At 44.9% G+C, this 15,881-nt stretch overlaps 1 protein-coding gene across 1 annotated transcript in view; it reads right to left on the reverse strand.

Annotated features, from left to right (window-relative positions):
• Positions 1–15,881, reverse strand: part of MAP1B (microtubule associated protein 1B) — a 362,796-nt gene that overhangs the window by 159,199 nt on the left and 187,716 nt on the right. Inside the window, exon 3 of the mRNA XM_069224161.1 lies at positions 10,034–10,116. Within this exon, the coding sequence (XP_069080262.1) occupies positions 10,034–10,116 (83 nt within the window). The remainder of the gene's footprint in view (positions 1–10,033; positions 10,117–15,881) is intronic.

Here is a 15,881-nt window from a genome sequence, read left to right on the forward strand (position 1 = left end):
GTTCTGGCAATGAAGCAAGGGGTGTCAGAAACATGTAGATGGAGATTTAACTGCACAACGAAGTAACTCGGCTCCATCAATACACCTGCTGGTATACTTAAAAGGGTTGTTGCACCTATTTACTGTACAGGTGTCTTGACCTCATCACAACACATACACGCGCATGCGCTACACGCATACACAGGCTTGCTCTCGCGCTCTCTCTCAGGCACCCTCCGTTTTGTAGTGACACTTTCTTGCCACTAGCTACACTGTTGGTATCACAAGAAGAGCGGGGCAGGTAGGCCCAGATCCCGTTACCTTCTGCCTCTGGAATGAATGCCTCCGCCGCTGAGCATCATGTTGTAATGTACATCCTTGTACGCCACACCCTGCTTATGCAGATTGGTGCTTCACAAAAAACGAAAAGGTTTTCTCAGGATTCTTTGATGCACGAGGAGTCGTGGAAGAATATGAGTTATTCACATGTAGACCATTCTTTCCAAACATACAAATGTGTTCAATCAAACTGCGTTTGTGAAAGTAAACTTGGAAACCCCGCTGACAAACGCGGGAGGGCAGAGCTGTTTGTGTTGTGAGTAATAGAGCACGGAATGGCAAAGGAAACTAGCAGAGCTGATGTCGGAAGAGGAAACGCAATCGCAACCTCGAGTTCCCCCTAAAATAAAGTGGAACACTACACACGGCTTCTGTATCTTCAGTACATGCGTGTATTCTGACGAAGGGGAGGGTTGCTGTGGTTTAACAGTATCAACTTCAAACTCCTTTATGTTTCCATTAATAAGGAACGCGCTGCTTATGAACGACGCAGGTCTAGTGGTTCCTGGCTCACCAGCGCTGCACAGATCCTCACTCCAGAGCCGCACCTTTGCATCTACTGCCAACCGGTGCCAGCACCTTACACTCCCGCCTGTCGGCTCATCGCGGACACCACGAGTGCAAGCTGCTCATGTGACCCTCAGCACCATTTCCAAGTATGGCTGGGAAGTGTCAGGTGCTTCAGTCCAGTGCTTAATTTGTGCTTGTTGGTTCCGGTGCTGAGCACCGGCACTTATTTGTGAGGGCCGGGGCTTATTCTTATGCCTCAAGCATTTGCTGCGAGCAAAAGACACATGTGAAAGACGGAAGAAGGAAAAACTAAAAAGGGTCATAAAGGGAGAAAGTAGAAAGTTGCAGGATGAGGTGAAGGGGCAAGGGTGGCCGTAAATGGATTGAAAAGGCACGAGACGGTTCAGGATTACGCTGCCTCAGTATTCAGTGCTGGCAGATTTAATTACAGCATCCTCGTGTTTAAGAGAAGGGCTTTGAGCACCGGCACCTCTTAATTTACAAATTAAGCACTGTTCTAGTCCACACCAGCCACCGCTAACGGGCTCCTCTGCAGTCAACCATTCACAGTGCCCCCTGGTGCCCGCTTCTCACAGTGTCTGTCGATCCGGCCTTCACAAGCTGCCCACATATGTCCACTACCTGCGCTGCCCACTGGTGCCAGCTCTCACCTGTCCATCAATAGTGGAGCCTCACACTGATACCCAATCCACACTGCCCATCAGTGCTTGCTCCTCACACGTCCTATCGGTGCCCAGACCTTACACTCCCAAATGCCAGCACCCCACACTGCCCACCTCTGTGAACTCAGCGTAGAACCCACCAGTCCTAGCTTATTGTGCTACTCATCAGACCATTTCTACAGGTACTCACACGTGTCAGGTGCTTATACTCACCGGTGCTCACTTCTCACACTGTGAAGAGATTGCTGACTCTGCCCGCTAGTGCAAGTCTACTACAGGCACACTAACACCTGCTTCCCACAAGGCACATCAATCGAAATTTCTACACTAAAGCTTGTTTCTCCCACTGCCCACCAATATGTGATTCTTATTCTGCCCACCAGTTCTATTTCCTGGCACTGCCAGATTCTCACAGTGCCCACCTACCTCGCATTTCAAGCATCCCAAACCTAGTTGCTACTCTCTGCTGGTGCCTGGCACCCACCGAGAAGCACGTGTCCAGAGATGCACGCCCTGGCTGCGCTAACCGAGGACGAACACTTTCCACTTGTGAGTACTTGAAACTACTCTGATCTGCAATAACCAAGATGCATTTGGAAGAACTGAAGCTGATAACCTGGCGGTGGGATCCCTCCCCCTGCAGGATTTAATGTTTCTGTTTGCTACCTGCCCAATACTCTAGTCCATCACTTTCTGCTACTTGTGATAGGAAATATAAGGTCAGAGACACTGATCACAGCTTCAGTGATGACCCTTGTCAAAGGACTATCCGCGGATTAGTCCATTTGATGCTGCAACAAGACAGTATTTGCTAACTGGTCTAACTGAGTCAGTAGTATTGCCTTAGCTGCCCGAGGACTAGTTGAAATGCCTAAGTTGCTTCTTTAGATATTCCAGTAGGAACACCTTGGTTTCAGTTCAGACTCATACAGGGCTGAACGGCCCTTTCTAGCTATTGGGCATTTCCCCTGGGAGTGGGCTGAAGCCATTGGAGGGTCTTCTGTTAGGGGCGGGGCTTGCCACCCTTTTCACTTTCTGCAGCTTCTTGGGATTATGGCATAAGGCACAGCGGGGCCTGTAGAATGGGTACGGTGGAGAGGTGGCAAAGAGGGGAGAAGAAAGGAGACTGTCGGAGCAGGGAGGGGTGAAATAGGAGAGAAAAAAACAAGCTAAAGCTTTTCTGGTTTGCACGGGTTTCCCTTTCGGCCCTGGACTCGTATTGAAAGAGAAGAAATGTCCAGAAGCCTGAGTGAGCAGCTATGCGATGGGAATCAGAACAGACTGAGGAAAGAGCTGGTTTTTGTTCAAATTCCTGGAGTATGGCGCCTTTCAATCGTCTGCCCACCCGCCCCTTTGATTCACAAACTCGTGCTGATATCAGAACCACTAGAGGCACATGCCCCCATTATTTACTGGCTGTGTTATAGTTATATATATATATATATATGTATATATATATATATATATATGTAACAAGCTCATGTCCTTTATTAAATGTTTAAATGTATTTTAAACGGACTACAAACAGGGATCCGACCTAATCCCTTCCGGAATGTACAGCTTAGATCAGTATCCAGCGCTCCCCTCATCTCTCGGAGTGGGAAGGATGGGACCCCTGTGATGAAGGAGACAAGGACCCTGAGTAATACATTTTACTGATAATTATTCAGGCATTTCCTCCTCGCCTGTCTTCATTGTTCCAGTTCTTGCGCCATAAGGATATACTCAACGTAAAAATACTCACTGGATACAAAATGTGAAAAATATAAACAGACTCGAAGCACCGCAGCACTGAGACTATATTATGACACCAAATATGTCAACAATTGGCATCTGAGCAGAACTTAAAATTTGACTTTAAAAAGAGGTTGCATCCCTCATACAAAGCTTGTAATGGCACAGAAATCTGTGGGTAGATTGCACGTAGATCATGCCAGTCGTAAAAAGAAAACCATCCCAGATCACATTAAGAACGCTGGTTGGGTCTCAACAGTAGGCCACCAACAATCTGCAGGAACCCTTACACTCGAGTCTAAAAATGAACCCAGTGCTATTGTGGACCTTGAGGATGTTCTTGTGCCTAAACTGCTGAATACATGAAACAACTTCTGATGAACGCGCAGGGGTTGTAACTTTAGCCTCTCAATTTCCCAACCCCTAGGTAAATCTTGGACTGAGAGCTGGTAAAGTCGCGCGAACTGTGATCTTTGAGGCTAAAAGACGACTATCAACAGAACCACTGCTTGTTCATCCCTGATCTTCCAACGGATCCTGCCCAAATGAGAAAAAGAGGAAAGGTGTACAGAAAACCCCAAGTCTGAGGCACGGCACTGCATCGATTCCCAAAATCCCTCAGATGGGTCTAGAGAACAGAAGTTGGAAAAAAGAGCATCCTCAAATGAGGCAAATAGATCTAGCCAAGGAGAACAAAGCGCTTCAAATAGATATTGAGAACAGACTGAGGAACCCTGAGGTTGGAAAACCAAGCTCATGGGATCCAAAAGCCCATTCTCTATCCCAGTAGACAGATTGCTGATAGGGAAAGAAGACTGGAGTCTGTCCAGGTCCCTATCACCTGTGCTATAAAAGCTAAACTGGGAATTCTTGCTCTCCCCAGATGATTGGCATAACTTCTTCTCACTTGCCTGTCTATGCGGGCTCTTACAGCTTGACCCTTAATTAAAGAAGAAGAAAGCTTGCAGAACCGCCTTCATTTCACCTTGGGGAGGCCCTCCCTAGAGTTGTTCCCTACACCCTGCTGCTGGCATCTGTGGTAAGCATCACTGGGCAGGGGAGTGGCTACAGGCTGGAACTGGCCCTCAGCATATGAGCTTCTCTGACCATAACCCCTGCCATGAAAGGGGTGGCTGGTACTCTTAGGTGGCTGAGAGGGGGAGGAACGAAACTAGCTGTGAAATCTATAACCTTTACTCCTTCCTGGAGGAGGATTGCAGTCACAAACGTGTGGTCCACCACAGATTTATTTAACCAATTCTTCAAGCTGAGAATCACACAAATTTGATTCAGCAAAAGGTAGGTGACTAATCACAGCTTTCTGAGAACTGCCCATCTTTCATTCTTTCATTCAAAAATACCTTCTAGCTGCCACTGTGGAACCAGAAGCGGCAACGTAAAAGCATAGTAAATGTCTGAAAGAAATTAGGCCTGCTGTTTCAGAATGGATAGATGGGAGGAACAATCCATGCCCTGATTCATTTCTTTGGCTAGCACTTAATCACTCAGGAGAGTCTGTGCTGTGCACGTTGAGTAAGAGTTGGCTCTGACCACATATTCTGCTTAATGGCCGTGTGTATCAACTGGTGAGACATCTTTTGATATAATAGCTACTTGAGAGGCAGGGCCAGCCATTAAGGAATCTACCTTAAGAGCATAAGGAAATTCTTCTTGAATGTTAGTCAGATTACATCTGCCGGATAATATATAGTTTTCAACATATTCTACCACTCTGTTCAGAACATTTCTTAGCAATATGGAATCGGAGATACTCAGGTTACTTCTTTTAACACTGAATGAAGATATTTCTCCTCAACATATGGCAGGGAAGTGGAGGGAGGGACAAATTACTGTGAAGGTGCTGAATAAGCTCTATTATTTCTGCACGCTGAGTATATCTCCCCCTTTGTTCAGACTCTTTTTCAGATGCATCTAGATCAGAGGTTTCCACCCTGCATCTTTTGATGCAAAATACTCTTCGTGAGCTTTTAGGGTAACCTCTACTGCTTGGTTTATTAAAGTCAGTAGAGTTTCAGCCGAGGACAGGCTTTGTTCAGCAGGATGACACTGATGGGGCATCTAATACCCTAAAGTATCAGTCTCATTTTGGTGTCTTTTGTAGTTTTCCTCCTGTACTCCATTTGACACCATGAGAATTTGGTGTCTTCTCTAGGTACTGAAGACTATTTTCTGTGTCTCTAGTAACCTAGGAACCAAGTAACATGGCTCCTCTATGTAGCGGAAGCTCCTCTGCAATGGTGGAGAATTGTTGCCCCATTGGCTAAGTCAGCAGCTGAGAAATAAAATTATATTTTGTTTTATTTTTCAGCTGCTGGCTCAGCTGAGCCAGCGTGTGAAGGGAGGGGCAGGGCTGGGCAATGGGAGGGGGGAGGAGGAGTGGAGTGGTCTAAGTGTGCATGTTAGTTTGGCTGGCTGTCTTAGGTTGGCCAAACTGACATGTGCACTTGGGTTTCTTCAACCCGACTGTGTTCCACAGCCGGGTTGGAGAAACTGCACAGACTCCAAAGCAGTATCTGAGTGGCAGACCAAGCTGCTCAGACCAATACTGGCACTGCTTTCATGCTAAGTAGCATAAGAGCAACACCAGGATTGTGGGGGGAGCCTGTGCTGGTGTCCCAGGGACTGCTGGGACACCATCAGAAGAGGAGTGTGAGGCAGCCAGCAGCGTCGGAAAAGGTTAAGTTGATTGTTTAAAATTTATTTTACCCGTCCCACTCCCCCTTGAGATTTGCGGCACCTGCTCCTGTATCTTTGACTGGGAAGATTGCTGACATGACAGCGTCATGCTGAGGTGGTAATCCTTGGGATCAGGCACATGAGCCTACATCACATTGTTTCCCGGTGAAGAAGATGAAGCTGAAACCTCTGTAGCGACTCACACAGACCAAGAATTTCTGAACTGTACTAACCGCAAGTTGAATGAAAAAAACTAACATCTACCTGCCTACCATTTGGAATAAACAAATTGGTAGCACATTAAACCCAGTAAGAGGTGCTAGAAAAAGGGTGTCTAAAGCAGACCATTACTAGTATAGAAAGTAAGTAAAAAAACGTAAGGTGTGTGCCTCTGCATAGTATAGAGCAAGAGCTGCAAGGCCCTTACAATATACATATCTGTATGCACAATTTTAACAAGGAAACATGTCATACCACGTTTGGATAAGACAAGAAACTGCCTGTTAGTCGAGACAGAGTTAAAAAAGTGACTAGGGTGGATTCCTTGTATAGTACAGAGAAAAGAATGGGGGCCAGTACAGGAATGCTACCAGGCCATAAACATTTAGAAACGTTTTTCTGCCTATATAATGAAACATAACGGCTGTGATGAGGAGATGGACAAGGAGGTAATGTAGGTCTACTCAGAAGATGCCTTCAGGCACCAAGCTTTCACAGGAGCTGATAATGCAGCTCAAACTGCAAGCAAGAGTGTCACTCCGTGTCAACTGAGAGAGTATTTTTTAATCAACAACTCCTCTCGCTTACGGTGCCAGGATTCACAACACTTTCTATAGAAAGGAGAGAGAATGTGGAGTACCGTCCAGAGCTGTCGACCGTGGAGCTGATGTACCAGGTTCTAGTCTCAGCGTCAGCTCAGCCGGTGCCGGCCTTAGGGTTGTGTGACTGGTGCATTAGGTGCTGACCTGAAGATGGGGGGGGGGGGTCATTGATCTCAGGGGATGCGCAGTGTTTAGCAATAACATGATTTAAATGCGCCTTCTGCAGTTCCTTGTGCGTTCAGATTTCAGGGAGAAATACAAATGTCAAGATAACTATTGTGATTAATGTTCCTGCGAGAGAGAGATCAGAGTTTTGTCTAGTGGCAGTTTTGGCTCCCCATAAAGTAGCAAAGTAGGTTAATATTTCTACTGCAAAGAACAGACACAGCGAGGGGGGAAAAGGCCGTGCTGCTCCTCGATCCTCACAGCAGGCACACGCTCCCAGCCTGCCCTGCGGCCAATCCTAACGCTGCTTTAATGCTGGTAGCATGAAAGCAGCGTTAGGCTTGGCTGGAGTGCCCTGGCTTGGCGCTCAGAGGCAGAGTGGGAGCCTCTGACTGCTGTCTCCAACCCGGCAACACAGTGCCGGGTTGGAGAGAGTCCAGTGCGCATGTGTGTATAGCCAGCCCGAGACAGGTGTCCCTGTCCCATCCCTGTCGCACCCCATGGCCCCACCCCTTTTACAATAAAATTATAATAAACATAGTTTATTATTGTTTTATTGTAAAAGGTTTGCAGCTGCTGCTGGCGAGGGAGGGGGTGACACTCCTCCACCATAGCAGAGGAGCCATCGCTCACAGATTTGTATTTTTGCAGATAGCTGAATGGATTAGTAAAGCCAGCCTTTACCAGCACTTTAAATTAAATGTGAAAGTGGGGCAGTTTTGGGTGGCGGAGAGAGGGAATTTGAGGAGAAGGTCATGGGAGGGGAGGGATGGGGGTGGGGTGGTGGGCGCCAATAAAGATTGTTGCACCAGGTGCCACCAGTGCTAAAGCCAGCCTGGGCTCAGCATCCTGTGATTCTGGGCAAAACGCTTAGGGCCTTATTTAGTTTTTGGCAGAGGGGTTACTCCACCACAAATGTGACAGATATCCTGTCCGTCCTATTACACTTTCTATGGGCTATAATGGAATTGTGATACAGCAGACGGGATATCTGTCTCGTTTGTGACGGAATAACCCCCTCTGTGAAACTCTAAATCAGGCCCTTAATCTCCCCATGCCCACCAAACATGAATGTGTCCTTGTGCAGTGCAACTGCTGCTCATGAGAAGTGCTCCAGTACCTTCTGGTCGAGTTTGTGCTATATAAAAGCCACTAAACAAGGGGTGGAGATATTTACAGTATGCGGACATTGTGACACTTTTTTGCCGACTGATATTTCGCTCCGCGCACTGCAGCGCCTAATTAAACAGCTCTGCAGGTGGAGGTGGCGAAATGTCTACGGACAGGGTGGGGAGGGGAGTGTATGCCTGGAGGGTCATCCTACATAAAAGCAGCAATCACTATGGGGCAAACACTGGCGTCGAGACTGTCAGTGTCTGCCCGCTGTGAAACGTCCGCAAATCAATTATTGACAAATCACAGACTCCATTCACTAGGGCCACAGATTGATCTTAATCAGTGGCCCAAGAGTGGCATTCTTCCAATAATATACAGAATAGAACTAGAATAAAGAGACACCTACTGCTGGGGTTGCAGAGAAAGGAAGTGAACATAATGAAGGAGTGCAATGAGGAATGAGCAATAATACACTTTTCTAAAATATTTGCAACGTTTATACAAAACAAAATTGTTAACAGGAGAGAGAAAATGTATTGTGCTGGAGGTCTGATATGTGTAAAGGTCACTACCACAAGCTGGTTCGTAACTGGAGATAGAGGCTCAGGAGTACTGTGGGTGTTTATGTACAACTGTGCTTGCAGGGCCCAGGGCCATGTTCTGGTTTTCATGTCCTGGAGAGTTTATGTGAATGGTATAGAAAGAAGACTGTATGAGAAGGCCTAAACAGGTCTCCCTAAACAGCAAGGGGTGTACTGATCATGCAGCATACAGGAGAGATCCCTCAAGGAGGAGACCTGTTGCTCGGCAATGGGATGAAGTGATGCTTTCATGTCAGAAAGCAGCGGCAACCCAGAACCAGATGACATAGGTGAAATAGGTGTCCTAGATGCAGAACTTACAAGCTGAGGGTGGAGACACTCCACGCGACACTCCCTAGCAGCAACTACCACAGACCAAGTGGGCAACCAGGCAGAGGACATGTGACAATATCACTACATTTATACTCGGGTCACCAGAACACCCATCCCCAGATCCGCTTCCACCCCCCACAATGTTGGCACCCATACCTCGGGAAATACAGAATTGTTATGCTCCAAGTTATCTATACTTTCCCAGAAGTATACACATATGTGTGTCTACCTGACCCACGAAACGTATTGGTTTTTATGATTTATGGTTTTAAGTGATAACTTCCTCCTAACACAAGTGCTGAGCCACAAGCGTGTTTCATTATTGTATGCTGTACATGAAATTAGAATACCACATAGTATAATGCATTGCGGAATTATAAGGTTGACCACTTGACAGTGCATCGACCCTGGTAACTGGAATATTTATGCCTTAAAGTACATTTATGTTTCGCTTTCATTAAACTCTCTGCTTCCATTCCAGATATGTATTTCAAAGTTTACAATGAACGCAGTCTGAAAAAACAAAAGAGTTTCTCTGATCTCAGTTTCCTTTAGGGTTAGCACTAAGGTTGAGATGGGGCAGAGTGTAAAGAGACAGTCAGTAGATGCTGAGTGCCAGTGTCTGCTTGCAAGTGCCCAAGAGAGGCCAAAGGGCCCAAGAAGCTGTTACAAGAAGTTACATAAGTGACTAGATGGAGAATGCTCAAAGAACTATGCCACTTAAGTGGATATCCATGTCCCGAGGGTGAGACGGATAGGGTTACCTACAGTCCTCATAAATGACCGTGTGACCTGATCCGGAACCAGGTACCGTATGCCACACTGAGGATGAGGATTCTAAGGCCATGTATTGCCTATGAGTTGTGGTGTGGCACTTGCATTTCTGAACAGACGTTGCATCTGACCATGCCATTCATATGAACTCATTCAAGTGGTGGAAGGTCTGCAACTAGTGCGCATGAGGCTGCTGATTCTGGGAAGCGGTGTGGATGTTTGTGGGACAAACATATTCATTTTTTATAAGCTGATTTGCAACATGCACGGTGCTATGGCCTAAGTACAATTGGTGACCTACCTCAGTGCTGACTGCTTCATCTGATGGGTTGATGAGGACAACTGTTTCTAGGACGTCACTGCGGTGATGGAGAATTTTCTGGCCTGCAGATACAGAAAAAAACGTTGAATTTGTGTGTAGAAGTAAAAAGAACAGGCAACTAATCTTGAAACTAAAACAAGCAAAAATACTATCCTGCTAGTTAATGAAGCACCATTTTGATCACAACCGAGCCATTAGTTGCAGAGAAATATGAAAGCCTTCTTTAGATTTGCACAACATTTTTTTTTTAATTTTAGAGAGTAAAATCATGTAGCTCATAGATACATCTGAATATAAAGAGCTGTGCAATGTTTTTGGCACTGATATAGTAAGGACAGGATAGATCAGACACAAAAAGGTCAGCGTGTGTATTAAACACATTCACTGAAACCAATTTGAAACCAGGAGTAGTTTAGACTTCGCCAATGATAATCAAGTGTTCTTCAAACATTTGATGCCAAGGATATGTGGAGCATCTCATTCCAATCTGATAAACCGTTCTGTGACCTCTGTTAACAGACTAGCTGGTCTTGTCTGCAACATTCAACAGGTTCTCCTGCATCATGTGCTCCACCAATGTCCCACTCACTCCGCTCAAGGGCAAGCCCGACAGGTACATTTTCAAATATTTATTACATATGATTATGAAGTGCTGCCTTCATGTAACCTGTCAGATTAGTTGGTAAGTAGATGTCCGAAAGACTGCAAAGGAAACACCACCTAGATTTATGCTTGAATCCATACTAATGCGCATATGTTGCTTATCACTGAAGATGTGGTATAATTCAATTCATGTCAAACATGTGCTTTTGGTTCTCCTAACATGCACTGGTTTGGTTATGGTCTTTCAGTTGTCATTCTGTGAGGTGGTGAGCCTCCTCCTGCAGTTTTTCCTCTTGGCTTGATTTACATAGCCCTCCCCATAAGGAGTTTGCTACAAGCCCATTTTTTAAGTCGAGCGCGCAAGCACTTTGACCTGTTGTATATATTGTGGCCTTTTAACCATGCCCATCACTTTCACTCATTCTTGGACTTGCCTTTCAAAAATCCTTTGATGTCATTGGTATTTGCTTTATGTTTGCCCCGCCTTGGAGTGGTTTTGTTACCACCTTGCAGACTGACCCTGTTACATAGATAGTTGCACAATTGCCAATACACTTCAGCCTGGGTGAACATTTTTTTCTTTTGTCTCTCTCCTTTGTGCTCTATGACAGCCATGGCCCTCACAGCGCCAACAGTGCAAACTCCATCGGCGGTACTGGAGAGCTAGTCACGTTGTTCACACTGTTACTTAATCAGAGTAATTTATTTTGGCTCTCCCTTTCACGCTCCAGTGCTTTCCCAAAAACACTTATAATTGATCAATTATTTACTAAAAAACACAGAAACCCACACGCGGCTCTCCTGGCACAGCGGGAGAGCCAATGCTACAATATTAAATGCATTCTGGAAAAGTCGCCACATAATTCTTTTTCAAAACATTTTTGCCCATAACTCAGCCTGTGGTGATCCTAGGACAATGGGATCACCACCAAAAGGTTCAGCGTGATGCCCTCTTTCTGTTTAGGTCATCTCTGGGTCCCCGCACTAGGCTAATGGGGGTCCCCAAAATATTAACCTCTCCCACCATTCAGTCCCTTTTTAAGCTCTCTTATCGCTGGAACTTTTGTTTTATAGCTTGGAGCAGTTTGTGTTTTAAGGGCCTTAATATTGCAGTAGATCTGCTAGGTCTGGAAATGTGTAAGACACGATGCCCTCTAGAAGCTTAAATACATGGTTCAACTACATTACTTTGTGCCATTCTATTTTCATGCGGTTATGCCATCCTGGGGCTAATTATATGGTTACATAACCATGTTTCTTACAAATTATATTTTTATAATGGTGTCCTCTAGGGGCCATTCTGAGCATTACAGTAATCATTCTACAATATTTGCTGCACTTGGTCCTCCCATAATGCTTTGCAGGGCATCCTTTTACAAAAATGTTTTGCTCATAAATCAGCCTGTGGTGGTCCTAGGACAATTGGATAGCCTTCAAAACATTCACCACAATCTGCTCTTTCTATCCAGATTATCTCTGGGTCTCCCCACTAGGTTAACGGCGACTTCAAAATAATAACCCCTCCCTCTATTTATTGTCTTTTTAACCTCTCTCATGGTGGAAACTTTTGTTTTACAGCTGAGAGTAGTTTGTGTTTTAAGGGTTTTGTTGTAATATCATTGCAGTAGGCCCGCTAGCTCTGAAAATGTGTAATGCACTATACTTTCTAGGGGATAAATGTATAGTTGCACTGCAATACGTTTAGTCATTTTCTTTTCATGAGGTTATGCTCGCTAGGGGCTAGCTATATGGTAATATGACCATGTTTCTTACAAATGCTATTTTCATTGTAGTGTCATTTAGGGGCTGTTCTGAGCATTAGAGTCTAATGCCAAACGTTTATTTCTGATAAAGGTTTTGATTGGGTTTATAAAATAATTGTAAATGTTTTATTCATCTCTCCTTACTGCAATTATGACCAACATTCAGGCCAACTTAACATCTTCATTACACTATGACTGTTTGAACACTCTTGATATTTTTGGGTAACCCTTCTAATTTATTTCTCTCATTACTCCTCCCCTGCTGTCTTGTTTTGTGAATTGTGTTAGCCAGCCAGAAATTCTGATGGCGGGTTGGTGAAAGTGATATTCTACTGGAAGTAGATTGGCAGATTCAAATTAGGATTCTAAATGGCAACATTTTTATTTTTGGCTGCAGATAGAGGAAGAAGGTAAATGGAAGTGCTTTGGTTATAGACAAGGCCACTGGAAGTATGTGGCAGGAAAAGACCAAATTATGAGGCAAAGTTGACCAATTTATGTGGCAAGAAAAGTCCAGTTATAAATTTACAATGCCAGGAGCAAGAGCTCTCACTCAAGCAAATGCAAGACCCATTGCTTTGCAAATGCTTGTTTATGTTTGCTTTCCTCTGTGGTATTGTGGCAGGATCTGCTCAGGCACTTCCCCTTCATTATCAAGGGTGGGAAACAACAGATACACACTTAATTCCCCCTATACAGAATCATTATGAATTTTTTTTAAAGCAATAGAAAAGTTTGCCTTCTTTAAGCCGCACAATACTTGTTTTCACTGAATGCCTGGTCCTAACTTGGCCATGGTGAGGATATATGTTCCTTTCATATCATGCATGAATGACACAATGAAATGTCATATGGTAACTGGGCATGCTTGCCATCCTTGCCATGCACAAACCACGAAACCAACATTTTTCAATCCACAGTAGAGTTCTTTCTTCTGAGAGATCCATTCAGGTCTCTATGTTCTTAAGGGGTCCTTCCTTCTGTGGCATGAGCTGAGGGGCACAATAGTGGAGACATTCGTCATCCCCACCATGCCAGAATTATTTGTAATGCATCTAAATGGTCGATGCAGCTCCTGGATTTTGAAAGGGAATGTAGAGCGGAAGGTGAGTGGAACCTGAATACTAATGCACAGTGTAGAAGGTACCTGTGACGCATTTCAGAAAAAAAAACATTTCCTTCACAAATTGCACATGGTGCCAGTTAACCCTGCAGGATCTGCATTTATGCATTACTGAATGCTGCTGGTTAGGAACTGAATCTGCACCAACTGGACAGTGGCGAGCATTCAGTGCACCATTTGGGGTGGTTATACAGTGTCCGTGAGCCTCTGAGGATCCTCCCTGTGGTGTGGCGCAGACACAGATTTCACTCAAACAAGGGTGGCGTGTCCTTATACAGGCGCTTACAGTGCCTCATGGGCAAATTGATCATTGCAGGTGCAAGGGTACCTTACTCCTTGAGTGACCCTAAGGCCAGCAGTAGGCGAAGCACAGTAAGTGAACCATGGCACATGGCTTGTCTTTACTGACATAGTCCTTGTGATGCATGCCAGCTTACACCCTGCCCCTCACAGCCTACGGATGTCCAAGCTCACCTACTGCTGAACTGGGTGGAGCACTGCTGGTGCCCAGCATGGTCTTCAACATGTCACCCACTTCTAGGATGTACACGCTTTCAGGTCCTATGTCCACCCCCACCGATGAACCAGGATGTGCAGGCCACTGCCTACCTCATATGCCTGTTTTTGGGCATATAGGAATATTGATGGCCTGCAGAAAAGAGAATCTTTAGACAAGCCGATAGGTTTGACTTTCATTTCAATTAAAGGTCATATATATTCACTCTGCCAAAGTCAGCTGGATCACTGAATTTGTATTTCGCTGAAGGCCAGTGGCAGGGGAGCTGCTGGACATGTGGAACCGTACCAGTATCTCTGCCTCTAAATATGGTTGCTATGGACTACAAAGAGTCATTCTTCATGCATAGACATAGGAAGGAATGATTAATAAATATACGTCTGCTTATTGTTTACTAATGAGAACATCAATAAAGTGTGTTTAAAAAAAAACAAAGAGTCATTCTTCTATTGGAAACTGTTATAGAAACAACTCTTTGGCGTCCGTGGCAATTCATTTGTTTTGCTGTAAAGTGAACCAATGCGTCTTCAGTGAAAATTTGTTAAAAAAAGAACTGTTTTTATATGCAATTCATGGATGATATAAATAAATGATTGTGACAAAAAGTGTGATGATTGGGGGTACTTCTCAAATGTGAAAAATACTCCCATGGATTCAAATGGAAGAACTTCTGAGGAGGCAAATGGTTACACCAAAACAGACAACTTGACTGTGAGACTAAAATACTCCTCCTGGTTGATCCAAGTTGTGACTGACAATGTGTCAAGCCAGTGGCTGGGGGAAGCTCTTCCAAGTAAGCCATTGGTTTCACCAGGGCTGACACATATCCTACTCTGTGTGTACTGAAGACTGCAGGGTGGCTTTGCCAGACCTAAAAAAGGCTTTTCAAAGAGAAAACAGGGCCAACACTTCCATAAGGAGTAATAAAGCATTAGCCTTGCTTCACCATCACTGGAGAGCACCAAATTACAAGCAGATGGCCAAAATGACCTTATTACTGGATGGGAAGTGCATCAGTCTGAAGTGCTAAAAATAGCTGCACACTTCGTGGGCAGAGGAGCAGTCTTTTCCATTCTTGTGAGCACCAGTGCTTCGAATGGGCAGGTGATATGAGGTACCCAGCCAGTGCTTAATTTAAGCCGGTAGTTTCCAGTGCTCATGCAGCACTTAATTGTTAGTACTGGCGCTAATGAGAGACTGCCACAAGGTGGCTATGTCTGTCTAACATAAAAATGAGTATAACAGCGGCTGTTTATTAATTCAATATAGATTAAAATGGACAAACACCTACTGCCCAAGCCATTGTTGTAGTGGTCGGAACCTGGAATAGCCTGAATTGTAACAATTGCAGGAATGTGATAGTAGTTGTGTTGTTACTGTTGCTGGCAGGGGCAATGGGTGGTACAAGCTGTGGTGGCCTCCTGAAGAGGGCCCTGGCACTTATTTGTATTTCTACAAATTAAGCTCTGTACCCAGCGTTTGTACTTCTTTAATTTGGAAGGGATAGGCCCGGGATATCTCAGCACTGCTCCAGTGCTTGTGATTGGAGAGTACTGGCAGGTCCTCTGGGACAAGGAGTACTTGAACGTTCATACTTCCATTTCAAGCAGTGGACATCAGCACTGTGAAAACTAAACTTCATGGGCCAACTCTCTCCCCAATGAGCAGTGTACACACCAGCAGGAAACGCTGTACTTATCGAACATGTTCACACATAAGTATCAAGAGAGAAGAAAAATGTAGAATAAAGCTCTCCGTTGCTGCCCACTCTTGTACATTGAAAAAGGTCACAGGTTGCGTATATTCAGCAGCGTCCAGACT

The sequence above is a fragment of the Pleurodeles waltl genome, chromosome 1_1 (assembly GCF_031143425.1).
Source record: "Pleurodeles waltl isolate 20211129_DDA chromosome 1_1, aPleWal1.hap1.20221129, whole genome shotgun sequence".
Lineage (NCBI taxonomy): Eukaryota > Metazoa > Chordata > Amphibia > Caudata > Salamandridae > Pleurodeles > Pleurodeles waltl.